At 54.8% G+C, this 26,496-nt stretch overlaps 1 protein-coding gene across 1 annotated transcript; it reads left to right on the top strand.

The window, feature by feature from the left end:
• The first annotated feature begins 984 nt into the window (after positions 1–984).
• On the top strand, positions 985–26,496 carry LOC149912841 (uncharacterized). The gene is made up of 36 exons (XM_090131882.1): positions 985–1,349; positions 1,764–1,825; positions 1,982–2,135; positions 2,406–2,662; positions 2,778–2,863; positions 3,313–3,404; positions 3,731–3,839; positions 4,079–4,175; positions 4,325–4,462; positions 4,917–5,095; positions 5,400–5,597; positions 7,109–7,170; positions 11,652–11,762; positions 12,177–12,238; positions 12,395–12,548; positions 12,819–13,075; positions 13,191–13,276; positions 13,726–13,817; positions 14,144–14,252; positions 14,492–14,588; positions 14,738–14,875; positions 15,330–15,508; positions 15,813–16,010; positions 21,698–21,811; positions 21,887–21,999; positions 22,058–22,168; positions 22,583–22,644; positions 22,801–22,954; positions 23,225–23,481; positions 23,597–23,682; positions 24,132–24,223; positions 24,550–24,658; positions 24,898–24,994; positions 25,144–25,281; positions 25,736–25,914; positions 26,219–26,496. The coding sequence occupies exons 1-36, from the start codon at positions 1,265–1,267 to the stop codon at positions 26,418–26,420; spliced, it is 4,716 nt and encodes a 1,571-aa protein (XP_089988008.1). The 5' UTR covers positions 985–1,264; the 3' UTR covers positions 26,421–26,496.

The raw sequence follows: 26,496 nt of genomic DNA, 5'->3' as shown, positions 1-26,496 counted from the left end.
TGCCCTGCATGCTGCACCTGGAGTACTGTGTCCAGTTTTAGGCCCTCACTGCAAGAAAGATACTGAGGCCCAGGAGCAGGTTCAGGGAAGGGCAACAAAGCTGGTGAGAGGTCTGGAGCACAGGCCTTACGAAGTGTGGCTGAAGGAGCTGGGATTGTTCAGTCTGGAGAAGAGGAGGCTCAGAGGAGACCTTACAGCTCTCCATAACCACCTAAAGGAGGTTGTGGTGAGCTGCGGGTCGGCCTCTTCTCTTGTGTAACTGGTGATAGAACTAGAGGGAATGGCTTCAAGCTGAGCCAGGGGAGATTTAGGCTGGACATTAGGAAATACTACTTTTCTGAAGGAGTGGTCAGGCATTGGAATGGGCTGCCTAGGGAGGTGGTGGAGTCACTGACCCTGGAGGTGTTCAAGGAACGTTTGGATTTTGTGTTGAGGGATACGGTTTAGTGAGAACAATTGGTGATAGGTGGATGATTGGACTGGATGATCTTGTAGGTCTTTTCCAACCTTGGTGATTCTGTGATTCTGTGAGAGGAGATAAACCATAGGAAGCCAGCTACTCTGGGCTAGATGGCAGTCGTTTCTGCGTGCAATAACAAGGCTTCACATCCTTCAACTGAAAGGCATACAGAAAGATGGCAAGAGACTGCATCTGTGACACATTCTCCCCTTTCACATGAACGTGCAGTAGCAATGAAGTTCCTTGTTTCTAGCTCAGTAATAGACTGCAGTGATTGTTCTGTTTACGGCCAGCAGATAGTGTTTTCCTGACAGACAAAATCCCTAGCAGCTGCTAACAAAGTTTAGCAAGTTACACACAGAAAAATCACGTAGGTTGCTCCAAAAGTAACACCTCCTATTTATTTCCACGCACGCAGCAGATGCGAAGAGCAGGAGAACACTGTGCAGGGCGGAAGCACCAGCGCAGCACCCTCGGGGGCCTCGCTGGGCTCCCCCGTCCATGCTGGGCCAGGAGGCGGGGGGCCTGTGAGGTGGGCGGGTCCCCCAGCCCTCTGTGACACGTCACGGCGTCACAATGGGGCTCAGCTCTGAGTCCCTGTCCCCAGCGTCCCCCGGCCACATTTCCCAGCGAGGCCTGGGAGGTGCCAGGGCTGTTCTTGCCAGCGCTGCTCTGCTCCGCTGGAGCTGCTCTGCCGGCAGGAGAAGGCCAGGGGAACCTGTGAGAGAGAGTGAGACGCTGCTTGCCAGGGGGCAAGGAGCAGGAGCAAGGGAGTGAGCGCCGCTTCTCCAACTGCTGCACAGCATGGCGGCTGACGTGTTCTCTTACCTGCTCTTCGAACCCTTGGATCCCAAGGAGCTTAACTTACTGAAGGACCTCACCACCTCGGGTAAGGCTTGGGGGCCATTGAGGCAGCGCTGTGCTCACGAAGACGGAGGGGAGACGAGGTGTGGAAAGCTGAGGGCTGGGCAGCTGGAGGCCTGGTGTCTGCGAGGAGAGCCCTGCCGGGTGGTGCCCGCCGGCTCAGGGATTGCTTTGGCAGCCCAGGCCCGCTGCCGGTGCCAGGACCCCCTTCCCCAGAGCGCATCCCTTCCCTCTCCAGACCGGCCCCAGGCGCAGTGCGCGCTTCCCGCTCGCTGGGCACGGTCAAGAGCTGTGCTGGAAGCTACAGCAGCACGAGTGCTCGTTGAGGGCAAGGGAGAGCTTGGTCGCATCCCGCTCTCTCCTCTGCTGGGGGAAGGGGTTTCAGAATGGTTGGGCGTTGCCAACTCCGAGAGTGATGGGTCCTTCTTTTGCTTTCCAGAGATCTGCCAAGTGTGGTGGGCCACATCCAAGTACATTCGGGAAGAGCTGCTGGAGAAGAGGGTGAGCCTTACCTCCTGCTCGGAGCCCAGCTTGCCCTTTGCACCTGAGCAGCGGGCAGGCCACACAACACCATGCGCAGGGCCAGCAGGTCATCCAGCACCTTTCCCACCTCTGCCCAGCGCTGCCATGTCTCCCTCTTCTTGTTTGACCTTTCAGGCGGTGGATATTGGAATTGGGAGCTTTGCAGTTGTGCCAGCTCATGCCACTGCCGGACAGGATGGGGTTCTGGATGTGGACAGACCCGTCTTCCAGCTGAACCACCACATCCAGAAATTTTACAATCTCAAGGAGCCAAAGACCAAAATTCCTCGTAAGAAGAATTTTGCTTTGCTTTGCACAGCCTCAGCATTTTGCTGTGCTGAAATCCCTGTGACGACCTGGCAAGAGCAAAGTCTCTTGCAACCTGGAGAGTGCAGGCGGAGGGTGCACACGGAGAGTCCCAGCACCCTGCCCCTGCCCCGGGCATCAGCCTGATCTGCCCAGCTCTCCCCAGCTCATAGCTGCATGCTGGGAGCTGGTGGCAAAGCTCACCTGCCTTTCCTGCAGGGAGTGACGTGGTTGGTCTGTGTTTGTTTTGCAGCTGAGATATTCGAGTATCCGTTGGACTTCCAGGAGATTGCTGAAAGCATTTACTTCCGCGTGCCAATCGTACAGCAGTGCATCCATGAGACCCTGCTCTTCTTTGCTGAGGCCCTCCGAGGAAAGAAGGAAGTTGACTTCTTCTTCAACAGACTTGGCATTCTCTCTCTGAGAGGGCAGGAGGTCATCATGAATTTCTTTGATGACTGCGTACTGCAGGTGGATGCGACGGGCAACATGCTGCCTGCTCTTCTTGGGGTGAGCTTGCACGCCTCCGGGGCTCCCTGCAGCGCTCTCAAGTGAGGTTTGCCACTCTTGGGAGCAACAGACACGTGTCTGTGGCCTCTGCTCACTTGTGTCTATCCCGACGCAGGACTCTGAGATGCTGAATATGATTGCGTTTAGAGGCAAAAACAACTTTACTCGATGCAGTGAGGACGGCTGCTTCGTACTGCCTAGGTGAGCGCAAGCACTCCTGCAGCAGCCAGCCGGCCAAGGGAGCAGCTGCTCAGCTCACGCTTTGGGGCAGCTTCTTGCTGAGGCCTCTCTCCTGGCCAGGTTGTTAGGCAGGAGCAGCCCTTCTCTGGAGAGTTCCCGTCCGGCCCGTGGCTCGGTCCACCGGGACAGGGCAGTCCAATGGGCCAGTGCGTGGGCCGCGGGCCCTGAGTGAGAGAGGTGGGAGGAGGGTGTGGGGACAGCGAGGAGGGTCCCCCTGTTCAGGGCTGGCCCGAAGGCGACAGAAGCTCGGGGACAGAAGTTGCTGGAGACTGGAGGGCCCCTCAGCTCCCACAGAGAGTCCTCCAAGGGCTCGGCACTGGCTCCCAAAGAGCCCTGCCAGCAGGTTCTCTGTGTCAGGCACTGAGGAAGCTTGGTGCCCTTTTAGCCCACTGGTGTCTTCTTGTTTCCAGAATTGAAGTTGAGGGCTCGAAGACACGCCAAGATACGACTTTCGTCAAGCCCCGGAGACAGTCGCAGCCATGGGGCGAGGGTGCCCGAAAAGGTATGTGAATGTGCCTGAAGTGGATGAGGAAACCTCTTCTCTGCTGGGGAACTTACCCCCAGCCAGTAAGCCCTGGAGTTTCTGAGCACCTCCCTGTGTGTCCCTGCTGCTGGGAGAGGGGTGAGAGAGAGCAGGATGGGCTCAGGAGGAATGCAGATCTGGGCTGAGTCCAGTGTCCAGCAGGGGCAAAGAGCCCCTGAAACAGTGGCTCTGTTCCTGGGATGGCAATGAGTGTGGATGAGCGGGGCCAAGCAGCTCTGCCACTGCTGCTTTCCTGCACGGTCACAAAGACGATGATGTGATGTTCTCTTGCTTCCCACGTGCAGTGAGCGTGTATGATCCGGTGATGCTGGCTCGGCGCAGGGCATCACAAGTTGTGATGTCAGAGAAAAAACGCAAGGAGCAGGAGGAGAAACAGCGAAGGGTTAAGTTCAGGTGAGCCTCCTGGAGAAGAGCAGTGGCAGGCGGTGGGGGACACACCATGCTCTGGCTTGTTGTGTCAGGGAGGTGTTTTCCTCAGCCGTGGTGCCCTTGCCAAAAGGCCCTGGAAATGGCAAGGTGACTACAGCCACAGTCGCTTGTGCTCCTGGAGCAGAGCTGTGGGCTGCGAGCCCAGCGGTGAGAAACTGCTTCAGCCTGTGCTCCCACCAGCTCAGCCGGCTGTCTCTCTTTAGGTTCCTGGCAGAACTTGAACGGACATATGCTGAAGTGCTAAAGAAGGCTGCAACTCAGGCAAAGCCCGCTGCCGATGCCCAGCACACCTCCAGAGTGGTACGCCAGAGGCGTTGGTCCGCCACCCTTGAATCCTCCTGGGGCTCCAGAGGAGGGCAGGCATGGCAGCAGCAGCTGGCCTCCCAGGGATCCCTGCCCAAGCCCCAGGAGTCTGACGCTGCCAATGGTTGTGTTTCCCTGGCCTGCAGGCAGCACGCTTGAAGCACGCTCAGACTGAGGCAAGACGGCTCCAGGTGCTGATGGCCTCCAAGCGCAAGGAGGTGGAAGCTGAATTCCGCAGCGAGTACGAGCAGTGCACGCAGAGGCAGAGCACAGAGAGGAGCCAGGTACAGTGTGCACTGACCGCCCTCAGGGAAAGGACAGTTCCCCCTGCTCCTCTCCTCGGGAGGGGAGCAGCTCAGGGCTCCTGGACATGGCAGCGTTGCTGTGGCCACCTGGCAAGGAAGCATCTTCTGTCTGCCCACTGCCCTGCAAATTGCCGTGCGAGTGGAGCTGCAGCAAAGAGCACAGGGCAAAGGCAGCAGCTGGCTGGGCATGGGCATGTGAAGACTAAACCAAGCCTGCGTGAGGCACCTGCCTCAGCTGAGGCACTGGGGCCCGCGCAAACACCTCCGGGTAGAGAAGCCGGTGCCAGCCCTTGGCTTCAGGGAGTGAGGGCACAGTCTGTGTTGCAGAGAGAGCCCTCTGCTCCTCAGTGCCATTTCCTGCACGACCACATCCTGAAGGGCAGCCCTAGCTCCTTGCAACTGTTGTTTAGGACAATCTCTTTTGCCTTTGCAGAACCCCTTCCACCGCCTGCTGGAGGGTGACCCTCGTCCTGCCTACATCGTGAGACGGGAGTACGACCGGCAGCTGGGAGAGAGGCTGAAGGGGAAGGACAGGTGCCAAAGCCCTGCAGGGCAGACAGCACCAGAGGGGTGGCAGAACAAGCCACAGCTCCCGGGGACATCACGGGAACAGTAAGTGTGTGCCGGCTCCTGCAGAGGCCCGGGAGGAGCAGCGTCAGCAGGCCCTGAGCCCCACACCTGTTGTGCGGGCTTCCCTGCGCTGCGGGGCTGGGCCTCCTCCTGCCCACCTTTCCCCGGGCTGGTGGGCACTCTCGGTGCAGATGGGCCTGGGCACGAGGGCCCCTGGGCATCACACAGAGCGGGGTGTGTCCTGGGCAGCACATCCCCAGACTGCAGGCCCGAGAGAAGCCCTGCAGCGTTTCTGTCCCTCCTTCCCCAGCCCAGAGCTGAGTGTCTTTCTTCTTGGTTCCCACAGGAAAGGAGAGAAGACGAGGCTCTTGGACCGCCGTGGGAAGGCCCAGGGCCTGCCAACCCTGTCAGGAAGCCGACAGGCGGCTTCCAGCTGCAGCGGCCGTAGCCATCACGGCCTACACCAAAACGCTGCTTCTGGCGCCAGCAACTGCACCCAGGCGCGCTCAGGCAGAACCTCCCACCGCTGCACACTGCCATCTTTGTAGGGGAGAGTTGGGGGAGAGCTGTTTTTCCAAAAATAACTTACCATCTTCAAGCAAATAAACAGAAATTTCCATCTTCTGTAGTGTCTGCCATCCATGATTGCTTTGTGCGCGCAAATTGCCTTGCTTCAGCAGTTACTTCAGAGTCTCAGCAGAGCGGCATTCTGCCCGGGGAAGGTTGCTATTCCCAGATAAGCGGGACATCTGAAGCCTAAAAGCAGAGCCTCAACATTGCACAGGCTGTGGGACTTACACTGAACCCTGCTAGGCTTGATAATGGAGGCCCTGTAACAAGTGATCACTAGGAACTAGTCAGCTGACAATGTTTTGTTCAAATGTTCTGAACCTGACCTACTTAGCACACAAACTTTTGGCCGGACAGCAGGTCCCAGTGGAACCCCACGGCCACCAAAGAGCCCCTGCAAGACCCCCATATTGGGTTCTTTCCGTTCAAGCAAGGATGAGATTTTAATACGTATAGCAGTTCTCAAAGCAGGTGGGCCCTTTCCGGAAATTCTGTGGACATTCACACACGTTGAATACACGTAATCTGTGTCCTTTACTTCCTGGAGATGCACATGAGGTGCAGCAATCCCCCACGCGTCTCGTGCCGTTAAGAAAGAACACCTGCTTCTTAATACCACCCAGGTCCAGTAACAGACCTGCCAAATACAGATTGCTGCCACCTGCTGCCCACTAGGATGGCCGCTCTGCTCCCTGCATGGTCTCAGTCTGTGCTTTACAGGAGAGGAGGAGCCCTGCAACCTCCAGTGCTGCTCCCCAGGCCTTGCGGGCCACCTCTCCCGGTGGAGGCAGTTCACGCCCGAGGGCCCCAGGCTCTGCTGCCCATTCTATTCTCAGAGCTGTCCTGCATGCTTTCACGTGCCTTCCCTAGGGAATTTAAGTGTCAAAGACAACCCTGCAAGGCTGCCCTCAGCAGCGAAGCTGGGCCACGTCAGGGGAAGGCGTGGAGATCAGCCCATGGCAAATGGTTGGGCTGTGTTTCCACCCTTGGGACAGACGGTTCCAAGTATTCTGAACGCCCCTCCAGGTGAAAGCAAACTGTGGCCTACATTCTGTGGCCAAAGGAATGGAAAAGAAGGTGCTAGCAATGTCAGTGATGGCATACCATTTGGCTGCTTTTGACTCCAGTTCATACTGGAGTTCTCACATGTCCGGCACAGCAGCATTCAGTGGGGGTGTGACTTCATTCAGGCCACGGTAGTCCACTGTCAGCCTCCATTCTCCACTGGCTTTACGCACTGGCCATATTTTTTAACCCCCTACTGGGGTTGTCAAAAGGCAAGTGAGTTTTGCTGATCACTCCCTGACTCTCTAGTTGACGAATTAACTTACGAATGGGGAGCAAGGAATCCCTATTCGTGCGGTACTGTCGTCTGTGCACCGTTTTTGTGGGCAATTAGTACCTGCTGCTCTTCTACTCGTAGCAACCCCACAACAGACGAATCAGGCAAAACAGACAGCTGCTTAATGTTGTCTGTGTCTACAGCAGCTATTCCAAAGGCCCATCAATACCCTTCAGGATCCCTTCTGAGGTAATTGATACCAAGCGTACGTGGAGCCCCTTGGCCATTCACAATAGGATGTTTTTGCCAGTCTTTACCACTGAGGCTTTACCATCTCGGCCTCCAACACAGTCAATTCTTGAGAGCCCTCAGTCACTCCAGCAATATGGACTGATTCTGTCCCTTCATGACTCGAGGGCATCAGAGTGCACTGGGCACTGGTGTCCACCAGTGCCTTATATTTCTGTGGTTCTGATGTGCCAATAAACTCTATTATCCCTTTCCCCACCTCTGACTGAGGGCAGGGCCCCTCTATTCATTACCCGTGGTAACTGGAGCAACTGGTGATGGATCTGTTCTGTAATTCTCTCACCCGTGCTCGTAGTACAGGAGTAGCTTGGTCATGCCACTTCCTCATGTCTTCTCCATGGTCACGTAGGTAACACCACAAGGCCATTCGTGATGTAGAATTCCTTACTGGAGCCGGAAAGCGTTTGCCTTTAATCGCTGAGATTTTTATGGTGCACATGAGAAGGAGGATTCATCATCTTTAATTAGTTGGATTCTCATGAGTTTGATCAGCTCCTTCGCTAGCCTCTTTTGATTATCCTGATCTTCATCAAGAGTTTCTGATGCTACTACAGGTTTGCCATGATTAATCAATAGAGACATTTGCTCTCGTGCTTCATTCAGTTGGTCTGTTACTTGTGAGATGACGGAAATGGAAGCGTGAGTTGGGGGTAGCTGTTGTTCATAGTTTTGGAGCGTAAGAATCCACTCAAAAACTAAGGGTCTTTTCTGCTGTCCTCGTTTCTGTCAAACGTTGCTGCTAGTGTACCGGCGTATCTTTCTGGTGCTGTTGTTGTGAGTTTCCACCATATATCAGGCGTCATCCTCACTCTCAGGGTCGTGGTCTTGGCATGGATGGTTAGGAACAAAATGAGGGTCATACAACATTTCCACCACGGCTGTTTCCCTCAAATACTGGATACCTGGATTTTCAACTGTATCCCACTTTTTCATCACACGCTTCAAGCCTTTCCTTCAAAGCTACTAACACTCGTTCCCAGAGGGCAGCATCCCCATCCAAACATCTACTGATCCCTCTCTCAGTAGTTGGATCTCTGGCAATGCTTCCTAGTTTTGGCAAGCTTCATTACCATCTAGAGACAAGCTACTGGCCCCGCTGTCCCAATAGCAAAGCAACCAGGAAGCCAGGAGAGTTTTGTTTGGGCACTGTGTAAACTCCTTTCCTGAGCCTTGGATTTCAGTCATCTTCAAAGGTCGACGAGTAGTAATAGAGACTTTCTCTTCATCATTCTCTTCTCCATCTCTCTTAATTTTTTCTTTTGCCTACCGTGGTGATGGTGGTTCTGAGGAGGGCCCCTCGCCTGGATCTTCCTCTACCTCCTCCTCCGCTTCTTCTTTTTTCCGCTCTAGATGCGAGGACGCTCGTTTCCATTTCTTGCCTTCCATAGGGGCAACTGACATTGTTACTGGTGTCTCCTGTGATTGATCAGATTTGACTTGGACATCTTCCCCTTTGGCTTGAACCTCAGCTCGGAAACTCTCTCTCTCCAGAATAGTATTACATAGGGCATGGTAAGCACAAGCCAGGCCCCAGATAAGTTGTACCTTCCTAGATCTACAGAAGCCGCACGTCCCTGGCTCAAACACTGGGCTTGGTTTCTTGGGATCCCACAGGTGTTCAAGAGTGAAATCCCATGACATTGCGGCTCCCCATGCTTCTAAGATTTTTCCTAAACCTCTCCATATTCCCTGCCAGTCAGCATTCTCTGGTTTTGGAGGAGTCTCCTTCCACATAACACGAATGGATAGTAATATATTCAGGGAGATTGATAACATGCACACGAGTATGCCCACAAAAATGAGCATTAACTCAGCATTTGAAAAACGTGTGACAAACGGAGAAGAAAGCCTGGAAACCGGTCTGAACATTGTGTTGTCTGTAAAATTAGCTATTCCATCTGGGATGTAGTTGTTTGTAGGTATTCCATTTGGAATGTAAGTGTCAAAATCCAAATCATACCACATTGCATACAAGTACCATGCAAGTATCTCCATCAGTGCCCTTATTTGGTTATATATGAACACAATTCCACAACAAGAAATCATGACATTGATAATTGGCCAATAAGTTGTGAGGAACGTACTGGTTTTTAATCCCTTAGACAGCGCCCCCTCGATAAAGAGCGGGTTCATCACTGGTAGCTACTAGAAAGGGGTTAATGAATGGAGGCTGATGAGAGGAGGAAAAAAAAATGAAAAAGCACCGCCCAGACTAAGCAGTGCTCAAAGTTGACAAATATCCCAGAATACTGGCAGTCCACCTGGGCTTTCAAGGTCAAGTTTTTCAGCACAGAAACCTGAACTGCTGATAAAAGTTCCCTAACGAAGCTCTCCGAGAGCGGAGAGACAGATTCGTTCTAAAAGCTAAAAAGCAGCTAATGCCCTCGTTCTCCACCAAAAACTGTCACAGAGTTAACTAGATCAATCTATGGCCATGACAGGGGGGCAGCAGGGCTCTGCCCCCTCTCTCCCACCCTCTCCCCCCCGGCCCTGGCTCCACACAATGGGAAGGAAAAGGGAAAAGGGAAAAGGGATAGGGAGATGGGAGATGGGAGCTGGGCTCAAGGAAGCAAAAAAAACAGCAGCAACAATCTATGGAGGTAAACTTATTTTACTAACTATGATATTGGAATGCAAGATAACACAATGTAATAAAACCTAATTGAAACTGAGACGAATAAATCAAATAAAATAGGAGAGACAGAGGATTCCTGAGACCGAGTCAAACTTGAAAAGCTTGGAACAGCTGGGAAGGCACCCTCCAGCACCCACTGCAAGGCAGTAAGAGACTGCCCAACCAGGAAGGGCCAGATCCCGTGACTTCCATGCCGTACAGTGACAGGCACCCGGAACTGGAGCATTAACACTTTGACTCCCAGTGCACTACATGGTGTTATGATGTGGAATACTGAAAACCACAAATCACAAAACCATGACACCTTCACAGCCACCCTCACTCCAACTAGAGGTGGGGAGATACTGGGCTCGTTCACCGACGTAGCAGAAACTGCTTTCTGTGTTTTAAGTCATACTGAACACGCTCTGAATTCGTCACCACCACCGGATTGGGATTGGATATTTTTAAGAACATAAAATCGGGGTCAACTGGCAGAAAGTGAAGCACTCTCCACTTCTAGATGCTCTTTGCATTTTACTCAATTTGGTGTTACACAGTGTGCCAGGACACAGAATATCCTTGTGCCCTGCATGCTGCACCTGGAGTACTGTGTCCAGTTTTAGGCCCTCACTGCAAGAAAGATACTGAGGCCCTGGAGCAGGTTCAGGGAAGGGCAACAAAGCTGGTGAGAGGTCTGGAGCACAGGCCTTACGAAGTGTGGCTGAAGGAGCTGGGATTGTTCAGTCTGGAGAAGAGGAGGCTCAGAGGAGACCTTACAGCTCTCCATAACCACCTAAAGGAGGTTGTGGTGAGCTGCGGGTCGGCCTCTTCTCTCATGTAACTGGTGATAGAACTAGAGGGAATGGCTTCAAGCTGAGCCAGGGGAGATTTAGGCTGGACATTAGGAAATACTACTTTTCTGAAGGAGTGGTCAGGCATTGGAATGGGCTGCCTAGGGAGGTGGTGGAGTCACTGACCCTGGAGGTGTTCAAGGAACGTTTGGATTTTGTGTTGAGGGATACGGTTTAGTGAGAACAATTGGTGATAGGTGGATGATTGGACTGGATGATCTTGTAGGTCTTTTCCAACCTTGGTGATTCTGTGATTCTGTGAGAGGAGATAAACCATAGGAAGCCAGCTACTCTGGGCTAGATGGCAGTCGTTTCTGCGTGCAATAACAAGGCTTCACATCCTTCAACTGAAAGGCATACAGAAAGATGGCAAGAGACTGCATCTGTGACACATTCTCCCCTTTCACATGAACGTGCAGTAGCAATGAAGTTCCTTGTTTCTAGCTCAGTAATAGACTGCAGTGATTGTTCTGTTTACGGCCAGCAGATAGTGTTTTCCTGACAGACAAAATCCCTAGCAGCTGCTAACAAAGTTTAGCAAGTTACACACAGAAAAATCACGTAGGTTGCTCCAAAAGTAACACCTCCTATTTATTTCCACGCACGCAGCAGATGCGAAGAGCAGGAGAACACTGTGCAGGGCGGAAGCGCCAGCGCAGCACCCTCGGGGGCCTCGCTGGGCTCCCCCGTCCATGCTGGGCCAAGAGGCGGGGGGCCTGTGAGGTGGGCGGGTCCCCCAGCCCTCTGTGACACGTCACGGCGTCACAATGGGGCTCAGCTCTGAGTCCCTGTCCCCAGCGTCCCCCGGCCACATTTCCCAGCGAGGCCTGGGAGGTGCCAGGGCTGTTCTTGCCAGCGCTGCTCTGCTCCGCTGGAGCTGCTCTGCCGGCAGGAGAAGGCCAGGGGAACCTGTGAGAGAGAGTGAGACGCTGCTTGCCAGGGGGCAAGGAGCAGGAGCAAGGGAGTGAGCGCCGCTTCTCCAACTGCTGCACAGCATGGCGGCTGACGTGTTCTCTTACCTGCTCTTCGAACCCTTGGATCCCAAGGAGCTTAACTTACTGAAGGACCTCACCACCTCGGGTAAGGCTTGGGGGCCATTGAGGCAGCGCTGTGCTCACGAAGACGGAGGGGAGACGAGGTGTGGAAAGCTGAGGGCTGGGCAGCTGGAGGCCTGGTGTCTGCGAGGAGAGCCCTGCCGGGTGGTGCCCGCCGGCTCAGGGATTGCTTTGGCAGCCCAGGCCCGCTGCCGGTGCCAGGACCCCCTTCCCCAGAGCGCATCCCTTCCCTCTCCAGACCGGCCCCAGGCGCAGTGCGCGCTTCCCGCTCGCTGGGCACGGTCAAGAGCTGTGCTGGAAGCTACAGCAGCACGAGTGCTCGTTGAGGGCAAGGGAGAGCTTGGTCGCATCCCGCTCTCTCCTCTGCTGGGGGAAGGGGTTTCAGAATGGTTGGGCGTTGCCACCTCCGAGAGTGATGGGTCCTTCTTTTGCTTTCCAGAGATCTGCAAAGTGTGGTGGGCCACATCCAAGTACATTCGGGAAGAGCTGCTGGAGAAGAGGGTGAGCCTTACCTCCTGCTCGGAGCCCACCTTGCCCTTTGCACCTGAGCAGCGGGCAGGCCACACAACACCATGCGCAGGGCCAGCAGGTCATCCAGCACCTTTCCCACCTCTGCCCAGCGCTGCCATGTCTCCCTCTTCTTGTTTGACCTTTCAGGCGGTGGATATTGGAATTGGGAGCTTTGCAGTTGTGCCAGCTCATGCCACTGCCGGAGAGGATGGGGTTCTGGATGTGGACAGACCCGTCTTCCAGCTGAACCACCACATCCAGAAATTTTACAATCTCAAGGAGCCAAAGACCAAAATTCCTCGTAAGAAGAATTTTGCTTTGCTTTGCACAGCCTCAGCATTTTGCTGTGCTGAAATCCCTGTGACGACCTGGCAAGAGCAAAGTCTCTTGCAACCTGGAGAGTGCAGGCGGAGGGTGCACACGGAGAGTCCCAGCACCCTGCCCCTGCCCCGGGCATCAGCCTGATCTGCCCAGCTCTCCCCAGCTCATAGCTGCATGCTGGGAGCTGGTGGCAAAGCTCACCTGCCTTTCCTGCAGGGAGTGACGTGGTTGGTCTGTGTTTGTTTTGCAGCTGAGATATTCGAGTATCCGTTGGACTTCCAGGAGATTGCTGAAAGCATTTACTTCCGCGTGCCAATCGTACAGCAGTGCATCCATGAGACCCTGCTCTTCTTTGCTGAGGCCCTCCGAGGAAAGAAGGAAGTTGACTTCTTCTTCAACAGACTTGGCATTCTCTCTCTGAGAGGGCAGGAGGTCATCATGAATTTCTTTGATGACTGCGTACTGCAGGTGGATGCGACGGGCAACATGCTGCCTGCTCTTCTTGGGGTGAGCTTGCACGCCTCCGGGGCTCCCTGCAGCGCTCTCAAGTGAGGTTTGCCACTCTTGGGAGCAACAGACACGTGTCTGTGGCCTCTGCTCACTTGTGTCTATCCCGACGCAGGACTCTGAGATGCTGAATATGATTGCGTTTAGAGGCAAAAACAACTTTACTCGATGCAGTGAGGACGGCTGCTTCGTACTGCCTAGGTGAGCGCAAGCACTCCTGCAGCAGCCAGCCGGCCAAGGGAGCAGCTGCTCAGCTCACGCTTTGGGGCAGCTTCTTGCTGAGGCCTCTCTCCTGGCCAGGTTGTTAGGCAGGAGCAGCCCTTCTCTGGAGAGTTCCCGTCCGGCCCGTGGCTCGGTCCACCGGGACAGGGCAGTCCAATGGGCCAGTGCGTGGGCCGCGGGCCCTGAGTGAGAGAGGTGGGAGGAGGGTGTGGGGACAGCGAGGAGGGTCCCCCTGTTCAGGGCTGGCCCGAAGGCGACAGAAGCTCGGGGACAGAAGTTGCTGGAGACTGGAGGGCCCCTCAGCTCCCACAGAGAGTCCTCCAAGGGCTCGGCACTGGCTCCCAAAGAGCCCTGCCAGCAGGTTCTCTGTGTCAGGCACTGAGGAAGCTTGGTGCCCTTTTAGCCCACTGGTGTCTTCTTGTTTCCAGAATTGAAGTTGAGGGCTCGAAGACACGCCAAGATACGACTTTGGTCAAGCCCCGGAGACAGTCGCAGCCATGGGGCAAGGGTGCCCGAACAGGTATGTGAATGTGCCTGAAGTGGATGAGGAAACCTCTTCTCTGCTGGGGAACTTGCCCCCAGCCAGTAAGCCCTGGAGTTTCTGAGCACCTCCCTGTGTGTCCCTGCTGCTGGGAGAGGGGTGAGAGAGAGCAGGATGGGCTCAGGAGGAATGCAGATCTGGGCTGAGTCCAGTGTCCAGCAGGGGCAAAGAGCCCCTGAAATAGTGGCTCTGTTCCTGGGATGGCAATGAGTGTGGATGAGCGGGGCCAAGCAGCTCTGCCACTGCTGCTTTCCTGCACGGTCACAAAGACGATGATGTGATGTTCTCTTGCTTCCCACGTGCAGTGAGCGTGTATGATCCGGTGATGCTGGCTCGGCGCAGGGCATCACAAGTTGTGATGTCAGAGAAAAAACGCAAGGAGCAGGAGGAGAAACAGCGAAGGGTTAAGTTCAGGTGAGCCTCCTGGAGAAGAGCAGTGGCAGGCGGTGGGGGACACACCATGCTCTGGCTTGTTGTGTCAGGGAGGTGTTTTCCTCAGCCGTGGTGCCCTTGCCAAAAGGCCCTGGAAATGGCAAGGTGACTACAGCCACAGTCGCTTGTGCTCCTGGAGCAGAGCTGTGGGCTGCGAGCCCAGCGGTGAGAAACTGCTTCAGCCTGTGCTCCCACCAGCTCAGCCGGCTGTCTCTCTTTAGGTTCCTGGCAGAACTTGAACAGACATATGCTGAAGTGCTAAAGAAGGCTGCAACTCAGGCAAAGCCCGCTGCCGATGCCCAGCACACCTCCAGAGTGGTACGCCAGAGGCGTTGATCCGCCACCCTTGAATCCTCCTGGGGCTCCAGAGGAGGGCAGGCATGGCAGCAGCAGCTGGCCTCCCAGGGATCCCTGCCCAAGCCCCAGGAGTCTGACGCTGCCAATGGTTGTGTTTCCCTGGCCTGCAGGCAGCACGCTTGAAGCACGCTCAGACTGAGGCAAGACGGCTTCAGGTGCTGATGGCCTCCAAGCGCAAGGAGGTGGAAGCTGAATTCCGCAGCGAGTACGAGCAGTGCACGCAGAGGCAGAGCACAGAGAGGAGCCAGGTACAGTGTGCACTGACCGCCCTCAGGGAAAGGACAGTTCCCCCTGCTCCTCTCCTCGGGAGGGGAGCAGCTCAGGGCTCCTGGACATGGCAGCGTTGCTGTGGCCACCTGGCAAGGAAGCATCTTCTGTCTGCCCACTGCCCTGCAAATTGCCGTGCGAGTGGAGCTGCAGCAAAGAGCACAGGGCAAAGGCAGCAGCTGGCTGGGCATGGGCATGTGAAGACTAAACCAAGCCTGCGTGAGGCACCTGCCTCAGCTGAGGCACTGGGGCCCGCGCAAACACCTCCGGGTAGAGAAGCCGGTGCCAGCCCTTGGCTTCAGGGAGTGAGGGCACAGTCTGTGTTGCAGAGAGAGCCCTCTGCTCCTCAGTGCCATTTCCTGCACGACCACATCCTGAAGGGCAGCCCTAGCTCCTTGCAACTGTTGTTTAGGACAATCTCTTTTGCCTTTGCAGAACCCCTTCCACCGCCTGCTGGAGGGTGACCCTCGTCCTGCCTACATCGTGAGACGGGAGTACGACCGGCAGCTGGGAGAGAGGCTGAAGGGGAAGGACAGGTGCCAAAGCCCTGCAGGGCAGACAGCACCAGAGGGGTGGCAGAACAAGCCACAGCTCCCGGGGACATCACGGGAACAGTAAGTGTGTGCCGGCTCCTGCAGAGGCCCGGGAGGAGCAGCGTCAGCAGGCCCTGAGCCCCACACCTGTTGTGCGGGCTTCCCTGCGCTGCGGGGCTGGGCCTCCTCCTGCCCACCTTTCCCCGGGCTGGTGGGCACTCTCGGTGCAGATGGGCCTGGGCACGAGGGCCCCTGGGCATCACACAGAGCGGGGTGTGTCCTGGGCAGCACATCCCCAGACTGCAGGCCCGAGAGAAGCCCTGCAGCGTTTCTGTCCCTCCTTCCCCAGCCCAGAGCTGAACGTCTTTCTTCTTGGTTCCCACAGGAAAGGAGAGAAGACGAGGCTCTTGGACCGCCGTGGGAAGGCCCAGGGCCTGCCAACCCTGTCAGGAAGCCGCCAGGCGGCTTCCAGCTGCAGCGGCCGTAGCCATCACGGCCTACACCAAAACGCTGCTTCTGGCGCCAGCAACTGCACCCAGGCGCGCTCAGGCAGAACCTCCCACCGCTGCACACTGCCATCTTTGTAGGGGAGAGTTGGGGGAGAGCTGTTTTTCCAAAAATAACTTACCATCTTCAAGCAAATAAACAGAAATTTCCATCTTCTGTAGTGTCTGCCATCCATGATTGCTTTGTGCGCGCAAATTGCCTTGCTTCAGCAGTTACTTCAGAGTCTCAGCAGAGCGGCATTCTGCCCGGGGAAGGTTGCTATTCCCAGATAAGCGGGACATCTGAAGCCTAAAAGCAGAGCCTCAACATTGCACAGGCTGTGGGACTTACACTGAACCCTGCTAGGCTTGATAATGGAGGCCCTGTAACAAGTGATCACTAGGAACTAGTCAGCTGACAATGTTTTGTTCAAATGTTCTGAACCTGACCTACTTAGCACACAAACTTTTGGCCGGACAGCAGGTCCCAGTGGAACCCCACGGCCACCAAAGAGCCCCTGCAAGACCCCCATATTGGGTTCTTTCCGTTCAAGCAAGGATGAGATTTTAATACGTATAGCAGTTCTCAAAGCAGGTGGGCCCTTTCCGGAAATTCTGTGGACATTCACACACGTTGAATACACGTAATCTGTGTCCTTTACTTCCTGGAGATGCACATGAGGTGCAGCAATCCCCCACGCGTCTCGTGCCGTTAAGAAAGAACACCTGCTTCTTAATACCACCCAGGTCCAGTAACAGACCTGCCAAATACAGATTGCTGCCACCTGCTGCCCACTAGGATGGCCGCTCTGCTCCCTGCATGGTCTCAGTCTGTGCTTTACAGGAGAGGAGGAGCCCTGCAACCTCCAGTGCTGCTCCCCAGGCCTTGCGAGCCACCTCTCCCGGCGGAGGCAGTTCACGCCCGAGGGCCCCAGGCTCTGCTGCCCATTCTATTCTCAGAGCTGTCCTGCATGCTTTCACGTGCCTTCCCTAGGGAATTTAAGTGTCAAAGACAACCCTGCAAGGCTGCCCTCAGCAGCGAAGCTGGGCCACGTCAGGGGAAGGCGTGGAGATCAGCCCATGGCAAATGGTTGGGCTGTGTTTCCACCCTTGGGACAGACGGTTCCAAGTATTCTGAACGCCCCTCCAGGTGAAAGCAAACTGTGGCCTACATTCTGTGGCCAAAGGAATGGAAAAGAAGGTGCTAGCAATGTCAGTGATGGCATACCATTTGGCTGCTTTTGACTCCAGTTCATACTGGAGTTCTCACATGTCCGGCACAGCAGCATTCAGTGGGGGTGTGACTTCATTCAGGCCACGGTAGTCAGCCTCCATTCTCCACTGGCTTTACGCACTGGCCATATTTTTTAACCCCCTACTGGGGTTGTCAAAAGGCAAGTGAGTTTTGCTGATCACTCCCTGACTCTCTAGTTGACGAATTAACTTACGAATGGGGAGCAAGGAATCCCTATTCGTGCGGTACTGTTGTCTGTGCACCGTTTTTGTGGGCAATTAGTACCTGCTGCTCTTCTACTCGTAGCAACCCCACAACAGACGAATCAGGCAAAACAGACAGCTGCTTAATGTTGTCTGTGTCTACAGCAGCTATTCCAAAGGCCCATCAATACCCTTCAGGATCCCTTCTGAGGTAATTGATACCAAGCGTACGTGGAGCCCCTTGGCCATTCACAATAGGATGTTTTTGCCAGTCTTTACCACTGAGGCTTTACCATCTCGGCCTCCAACACAGTCAATTCTTGAGAGCCCTCAGTCACTCCAGCAATATGGACTGATTCTGTCCCTTCATGACTCGAGGGCATCAGAGTGCACTGGGCACTGGTGTCCACCAGTGCCTTATATTTCTGTGGTTCTGATGTGCCAATAAACTCTATTATCCCTTTCCCCACCTCTGACTGAGGGCAGGGCCCCTCTATTCATTACCCGTGGTAACTGGAGCAACTGGTGATGGATCTGTTCTGTAATTCTCTCACCCGTGCTCGTAGTACAGGAGTAGCTTGGTCATGCCACTTCCTCATGTCTTCTCCATGGTCACGTAGGTAACACCACAAGGCCATTCGTGATGTAGAATTCCTTACTGGAGCCGGAAAGCGTTTGCCTTTAATCGCTGAGATTTTTATGGTGCACATGAGAAGGAGGATTCATCATCTTTAATTAGTTGGATTCTCATGAGTTTGATCAGCTCCTTCGCTAGCCTCTTTTGATTATCCTGATCTTCATCAAGAGTTTCTGATGCTACTACAGGTTTGCCATGATTAATCAATAGAGACATTTGCTCTCGTGCTTCATTCAGTTGGTCTGTTACTTGTGAGATGACGGAAATGGAAGCGTGAGTTGGGGGTAGCTGTTGTTCATAGTTTTGGAGCGTAAGAATCCACTCAAAAACTAAGGGTCTTTTCTGCTGTCCTCGTTTCTGTCAAACGTTGCTGCTAGTGTACCGGCGTATCTTTCTGGTGCTGTTGTTGTGAGTTTCCACCATATATCAGGCGTCATCCTCACTCTCAGGGTCGTGGTCTTGGCGTGGATGGTTAGGAACAAAATTAGGGTCATACAACATTTCCACCACGGCTGTTTCCCTCAAATACTGGATACCTGGATTTTCAACTGTATCCCACTTTTTCATCACACGCTTCAAGCCTTTCCTTCAAAGCTACTAACACTCGTTCCCAGAGGGCAGCATCCCCATCCAAACATCTACTGATCCCTCTCTCAGTAGTTGGATCTCTGGCAATGCTTCCTAGTTTTGGCAAGCTTCATTACCATCTAGAGACAAGCTACTGGCCCCGCTGTCCCAATAGCAAAGCAACCAGGAAGCCAGGAGAGTTTTGTTTGGGCACTGTGTAAACTCCTTTCCTGAGCCTTGGATTTCAGTCATCTTCAAAGGTCGACGAGTAGTAATAGAGACTTTCTCTTCATCATTCTCTTCTCCATCTCTCTTAATTTTTTCTTTTGCCTACCGTGGTGATGGTGGTTCTGAGGAGGGCCCCTCGCCTGGATCTTCCTCTACCTCCTCCTCCGCTTCTTCTTTTTTCCGCTCTAGATGCGAGGACGCTCGTTTCCATTTCTTGCCTTCCATAGGGGCAACTGACATTGTTACTGGTGTCTCCTGTGATTGATCAGATTTGACTTGGACATCTTCCCCTTTGGCTTGAACCTCAGCTCGGAAACTCTCTCTCTCCAGAATAGTATTACATAGGGCATGGTAAGCACAAGCCAGGCCCCAGATAAGTTGTACCTTCCTAGATCTACAGAAGCCGCACGTCCCTGGCTCAAACACTGGGCTTGGTTTCTTGGGATCCCACAGGTGTTCAAGAGTGAAATCCCATGACATTGCGGCTCCCCATGCTTCTAAGATTTTTCCTAAACCTCTCCATATTCCCTGCCAGTCAGCATTCTCTGGTTTTGGAGGAGTCTCCTTCCACATAACACGAATGGATAGTAATATATTCAGGGAGATTGATAACATGCACACGAGTATGCCCACAAAAATGAGCATTAACTCAGCATTGGAAAAACGTGTGACAAACGGAGAAGAAAGCCTGGAAACCGGTCTGAACATTGTGTTGTCTGTAAAATTAGCTATTCCATCTGGGATGTAGTTGTTTGTAGGTATTCCATTTGGAATGTAAGTGTCAAAATCCAAATCATACCACATTGCATACAAGTACCATGCAAGTATCTCCATCAGTGCCCTTATTTGGTTATATATGAACACAATTCCACAACAAGAAATCATGACATTGATAATTGGCCAATAAGTTGTGAGGAACGTACTGGTTTTTAATCCCTTAGACAGCGCCCCCTCGATAAAGAGCGGGTTCATCACTGGTAGCTACTAGAAAGGGGTTAATGAATGGAGGCTGATGAGAGGAGGAAAAAAAAATGAAAAAGCACCGCCCAGACTAAGCAGTGCTCAAAGTTGACAAATATCCCAGAATACTGGCAGTCCACCTGGGCTTTCAAGGTCAAGTTTTTCAGCACAGAAACCTGAACTGCTGATAAAAGTTCCCTAACGAAGCTCTCCGAGAGCGGAGAGACAGATTCGTTCTAAAAGCTAAAAAGCAGCTAATGCCCTCGTTCTCCACCAAAAACTGTCACAGAGTTAACTAGATCAATCTATGGCCATGACAGGGGGGCAGCAGGGCTCTGCCCCCTCTCTCCCACCCTCTCCCCCCCGGCCCTGGCTCCACACAATGGGAAGGAAAAGGGAAAAGGGAAAAGGGATAGGGAGATGGGAGATGGGAGCTGGGCTCAAGGAAGCAAAAAAAACAGCAGCAACAATCTATGGAGGTAAACTTATTTTACTAACTATGATATTGGAATGCAAGATAACACAATGTAATACAACCTAATTGAAACTGAGACGAATAAATCAAATAAAATAGGAGAGACAGAGGATTCCTGAGACCGAGTCAAACTTGAAAAGCTTGGAACAGCTGGGAAGGCACCCTCCAGCACCCACTGCAAGGCAGTAAGAGACTGCCCAACCAGGAAGGGCCAGATCCCGTGACTTCCATGCCGTACAGTGACAGGCACCCGGAACTGGAGCATTAACACTTTGACTCCCAGTGCACTACATGGTGTTATGATGTGGAATACTGAAAACCACAAATCACAAAACCATGACACCTTCACAGCCACCCTCACTCCAACTAGAGGTGGGGAGATACTGGGCTCGTTCACCGACGTAGCAGAAACTGCTTTCTGTGTTTTAAGTCATACTGAACACGCTCTGAATTCGTCACCACCACCGGATTGGGATTGGATATTTTTAAGAACATAAAATCGGGGTCAACTGGCAGAAAGTGAAGCACTCTCCACTTCTAGATGCTCTTTGCATTTTACTCAATTTGGTGTTACACAGTGTGCCAGGACACAGAATATCCTTGTGCCCTGCATGCTGCACCTGGAGTACTGTGTCCAGTTTTAGGCCCTCACTGCAAGAAAGATACTGAGGCCCTGGAGCAGGTTCAGGGAAGGGCAACAAAGCTGGTGAGAGGTCTGGAGCACAGGCCTTACGAAGTGTGGCTGAAGGAGCTGGGATTGTTCAGTCTGGAGAAGAGGAGGCTCAGAGGAGACCTTACAGCTCTCCATAACCACCTAAAGGAGGTTGTGGTGAGCTGGGGGTCGGCCTCTTCTCTCATGTAACTGGTGATAGAACTAGAGGGAATGGCTTCAAGCTGAGCCAGGGGAGATTTAGGCTGGACATTAGGAAATACTACTTTTCTGAAGGAGTGGTCAGGCATTGGAATGGGCTGCCTAGGGAGGTGGTGGAGTCACTGACCCTGGAGGTGTTCAAGGAACGTTTGGATTTTGTGTTGAGGGATACGGTTTAGTGAGAACAATTGGTGATAGGTGGATGATTGGACTGGATGATCTTGTAGGTCTTTTCCAACCTTGGTGATTCTGTGATTCTGTGAGAGGAGATAAACCATAGGAAGCCAGCTACTCTGGGCTAGATGGCAGTCGTTTCTGCGTGCAATAACAAGGCTTCACATCCTTCAACTGAAAGGCATACAGAAAGATGGCAAGAGACTGCATCTGTGACACATTCTCCCCTTTCACATGAACGTGCAGTAGCAATGAAGTTCCTTGTTTCTAGCTCAGTAATAGACTGCAGTGATTGTTCTGTTTACGGCCAGCAGATAGTGTTTTCCTGACAGACAAAATCCCTAGCAGCTGCTAACAAAGTTTAGCAAGTTACACACAGAAAAATCACGTAGGTTGCTCCAAAAGTAACACCTCCTATTTATTTCCACGCACGCAGCAGATGCGAAGAGCAGGAGAACACTGTGCAGGGCGGAAGCGCCAGCGCAGCACCCTCGGGGGCCTCGCTGGGCTCCCCCGTCCATGCTGGGCCAGGAGGCGGGGGGCCTGTGAGGTGGGCGGGTCCCCCAGCCCTCTGTGACACGTCACGGCGTCACAATGGGGCTCAGCTCTGAGTCCCTGTCCCCAGCGTCCCCCGGCCACATTTCCCAGCGAGGCCTGGGAGGTGCCAGGGCTGTTCTTGCCAGCGCTGCTCTGCTCCGCTGGAGCTGCTCTGCCGGCAGGAGAAGGCCAGGGGAACCTGTGAGAGAGAGTGAGACGCTGCTTGCCAGGGGGCAAGGAGCAGGAGCAAGGGAGTGAGCGCCGCTTCTCCAACTGCTGCACAGCATGGCGGCTGACGTGTTCTCTTACCTGCTCTTCGAACCCTTGGATCCCAAGGAGCTTAACTTACTGAAGGACCTCACCACCTCGGGTAAGGCTTGGGGGCCATTGAGGCAGCGCTGTGCTCACGAAGACGGAGGGGAGACGAGGTGTGGAAAGCTGAGGGCTGGGCAGCTGGAGGCCTGGTGTCTGCGAGGAGAGCCCTGCCGGGTGGTGCCCGCCGGCTCAGGGATTGCTTTGGCAGCCCAGGCCCGCTGCCGGTGCCAGGACCCCCTTCCCCAGAGCGCATCCCTTCCCTCTCCAGACCGGCCCCAGGCGCAGTGCGCGCTTCCCGCTCGCTGGGCACGGTCAAGAGCTGTGCTGGAAGCTACAGCAGCACGAGTGCTCGTTGAGGGCAAGGGAGAGCTTGGTCGCATCCCGCTCTCTCCTCTGCTGGGGGAAGGGGTTTCAGAATGGTTGGGCGTTGCCACCTCCGAGAGTGATGGGTCCTTCTTTTGCTTTCCAGAGATCTGCAAAGTGTGGTGGGCCACATCCAAGTACATTCGGGAAGAGCTGCTGGAGAAGAGGGTGAGCCTTACCTCCTGCTCGGAGCCCAGCTTGCCCTTTGCACCTGAGCAGCGGGCAGGCCACACAACACCATGCGCAGGGCCAGCAGGTCATCCAGCACCTTTCCCACCTCTGCCCAGCGCTGCCATGTCTCCCTCTTCTTGTTTGACCTTTCAGGCGGTGGATATTGGAATTGGGAGCTTTGCAGTTGTGCCAGCTCATGCCACTGCCGGAGAGGATGGGGTTCTGGATGTGGACAGACCCGTCTTCCAGCTGAACCACCACATCCAGAAATTTTACAATCTCAAGGAGCCAAAGACCAAAATTCCTCGTAAGAAGAATTTTGCTTTGCTTTGCACAGCCTCAGCATTTTGCTGTGCTGAAATCCCTGTGACGACCTGGCAAGAGCAAAGTCTCTTGCAACCTGGAGAGTGCAGGCGGAGGGTGCACACGGAGAGTCCCAGCACCCTGCCCCTGCCCCGGGCATCAGCCCGATCTGCCCAGCTCTCCCCAGCTCATAGCTGCATGCTGGGAGCTGGTGGCAAAGCTCACCTGCCTTTCCTGCAGGGAGTGACGTGGTTGGTCTGTGTTTGTTTTGCAGCTGAGATATTCGAGTATCCGTTGGACTTCCAGGAGATTGCTGAAAGCATTTACTTCCGCGTGCCAATCGTACAGCAGTGCATCCATGAGACCCTGCTCTTCTTTGCTGAGGCCCTCCGAGGAAAGAAGGAAGTTGACTTCTTCTTCAACAGACTTGGCATTCTCTCTCTGAGAGGGCAGGAGGTCATCATGAATTTCTTTGATGACTGCGTACTGCAGGTGGATGCGACAGGCAACATGCTGCCTGCTCTTCTTGGGGTGAGCTTGCACGCCTCCGGGGCTCCCTGCAGCGCTCTCAAGTGAGGTTTGCCACTCTTGGGAGCAACAGACACGTGTCTGTGGCCTCTGCTCACTTGTGTCTATCCCGACGCAGGACTCTGAGATGCTGAATATGATTGCGTTTAGAGGCAAAAACAACTTTACTCGATGCAGTGAGGACGGCTGCTTCGTACTGCCTAGGTGAGCGCAAGCACTCCTGCAGCAGCCAGCCGGCCAGGGGAGCAGCTGCTCAGCTCACGCTTTGGGGCAGCTTCTTGCTGAGGCCTCTCTCCTGGCCAGGTTGTTAGGCAGGAGCAGCCCTTCTCTGGAGAGTTCCCGTCCGGCCCGTGGCTCGGTCCACCGGGACAGAGCAGTCCAATGGGCCAGTGCGTGGGCCGCGGGCCCTGAGTGAGAGAGGTGGGAGGAGGGTGTGGGGACAGCGAGGAGGGTCCCCCTGTTCAGGGCTGGCCCGAAGGCGACAGAAGCTCGGGGACAGAAGTTGCTGGAGACTGGAGGGCCCCTCAGCTCCCACAGAGAGTCCTCCAAGGGCTCGGCACTGGCTCCCAAAGAGCCCTGCCAGCAGGTTCTCTGTGTCAGGCACTGAGGAAGCTTGGTGCCCTTTTAGCCCACTGGTGTCTTCTTGTTTCCAGAATTGAAGTTGAGGGCTCGAAGACACGCCAAGATACGACTTTGGTCAAGCCCCGGAGACAGTCGCAGCCATGGGGCAAGGGTGCCCGAACAGGTATGTGAATGTGCCTGAAGTGGATGAGGAAACCTCTTCTCTGCTGGGGAACTTACCCCCAGCCAGTAAGCCCTGGAGTTTCTGAGCACCTCCCTGTGTGTCCCTGCTGCTGGGAGAGGGGTGAGAGAGAGCAGGATGGGCTCAGGAGGAATGCAGATCTGGGCTGAGTCCAGTGTCCAGCAGGGGCAAAGAGCCCCTGAAATAGTGGCTCTGTTCCTGGGATGGCAATGAGTGTGGATGAGCGGGGCCAAGCAGCTCTGCCACTGCTGCTTTCCTGCACGGTCACAAAGACGATGATGTGATGTTCTCTTGCTTCCCACGTGCAGTGAGCGTGTATGATCCGGTGATGCTGGCTCGGCGCAGGGCATCACAAGTTGTGATGTCAGAGAAAAAACGCAAGGAGCAGGAGGAGAAACAGCGAAGGGTTAAGTTCAGGTGAGCCTCCTGGAGAAGAGCAGTGGCAGGCGGTGGGGGACACACCATGCTCTGGCTTGTTGTGTCAGGGAGGTGTTTTCCTCAGCCGTGGTGCCCTTGCCAAAAGGCCCTGGAAATGGCAAGGTGACTACAGCCACAGTCGCTTGTGCTCCTGGAGCAGAGCTGTGGGCTGCGAGCCCAGCGGTGAGAAACTGCTTCAGCCTGTGCTCCCACCAGCTCAGCCGGCTGTCTCTCTTTAGGTTCCTGGCAGAACTTGAACAGACATATGCTGAAGTGCTAAAGAAGGCTGCAACTCAGGCAAAGCCCGCTGCCGATGCCCAGCACACCTCCAGAGTGGTACGCCAGAGGCGTTGATCCGCCACCCTTGAATCCTCCTGGGGCTCCAGAGGAGGGCAGGCATGGCAGCAGCAGCTGGCCTCCCAGGGATCCCTGCCCAAGCCCCAGGAGTCTGACGCTGCCAATGGTTGTGTTTCCCTGGCCTGCAGGCAGCACGCTTGAAGCACGCTCAGACTGAGGCAAGACGGCTTCAGGTGCTGATGGCCTCCAAGCGCAAGGAGGTGGAAGCTGAATTCCGCAGCGAGTACGAGCAGTGCACGCAGAGGCAGAGCACAGAGAGGAGCCAGGTACAGTGTGCACTGACCGCCCTCAGGGAAAGGACAGTTCCCCCTGCTCCTCTCCTCGGGAGGGGAGCAGCTCAGGGCTCCTGGACATGGCAGCGTTGCTGTGGCCACCTGGCAAGGAAGCATCTTCTGTCTGCCCACTGCCCTGCAAATTGCCGTGCGAGTGGAGCTGCAGCAAAGAGCACAGGGCAAAGGCAGCAGCTGGCTGGGCATGGGCATGTGAAGACTAAACCAAGCCTGCGTGAGGCACCTGCCTCAGCTGAGGCACTGGGGCCCGCGCAAACACCTCCGGGTAGAGAAGCCGGTGCCAGCCCTTGGCTTCAGGGAGTGAGGGCACAGTCTGTGTTGCAGAGAGAGCCCTCTGCTCCTCAGTGCCATTTCCTGCACGACCACATCCTGAAGGGCAGCCCTAGCTCCTTGCAACTGTTGTTTAGGACAATCTCTTTTGCCTTTGCAGAACCCCTTCCACCGCCTGCTGGAGGGTGACCCTCGTCCTGCCTACATCGTGAGACGGGAGTACGACCGGCAGCTGGGAGAGAGGCTGAAGGGGAAGGACAGGTGCCAAAGCCCTGCAGGGCAGACAGCACCAGAGGGGTGGCAGAACAAGCCACAGCTCCCGGGGACATCACGGGAACAGTAAGTGTGTGCCGGCTCCTGCAGAGGCCCGGGAGGAGCAGCGTCAGCAGGCCCTGAGCCCCACACCTGTTGTGCGGGCTTCCCTGCGCTGCGGGGCTGGGCCTCCTCCTGCCCACCTTTCCCCCGGCTGGTGGGCACTCTCGGTGCAGATGGGCCTGGGCACGAGGGCCCCTGGGCATCACACAGAGCGGGGTGTGTCCTGGGCAGCACATCCCCAGACTGCAGGCCCGAGAGAAGCCCTGCAGCGTTTCTGTCCCTCCTTCCCCAGCCCAGAGCTGAGTGTCTTTCTTCTTGGTTCCCACAGGAAAGGAGAGAAGACGAGGCTCTTGGACCGCCGTGGGAAGGCCCAGGGCCTGCCAACCCTGTCAGGAAGCCGCCAGGCGGCTTCCAGCTGCAGCGGCCGTAGCCATCACGGCCTACACCAAAACGCTGCTTCTGGCGCCAGCAACTGCACCCAGGCGCGCTCAGGCAGAACCTCCCACCGCTGCACACTGCCATCTTTGTAGGGGAGAGTTGGGGGAGAGCTGTTTTTCCAAAAATAACTTACCATCTTCAAGCAAATAAACAGAAATTTCCATCTTC

Source organism: Phasianus colchicus, chromosome Z (assembly GCF_987193195.1).
Source record: "Phasianus colchicus chromosome Z, bPhaCol1.hap1.1, whole genome shotgun sequence".
Taxonomy (NCBI): domain Eukaryota; kingdom Metazoa; phylum Chordata; class Aves; order Galliformes; family Phasianidae; genus Phasianus; species Phasianus colchicus.
The sequence above is the reverse complement of the archived record's forward strand: the minus strand, read 5'-3'. Positions and strand labels throughout refer to the sequence as shown.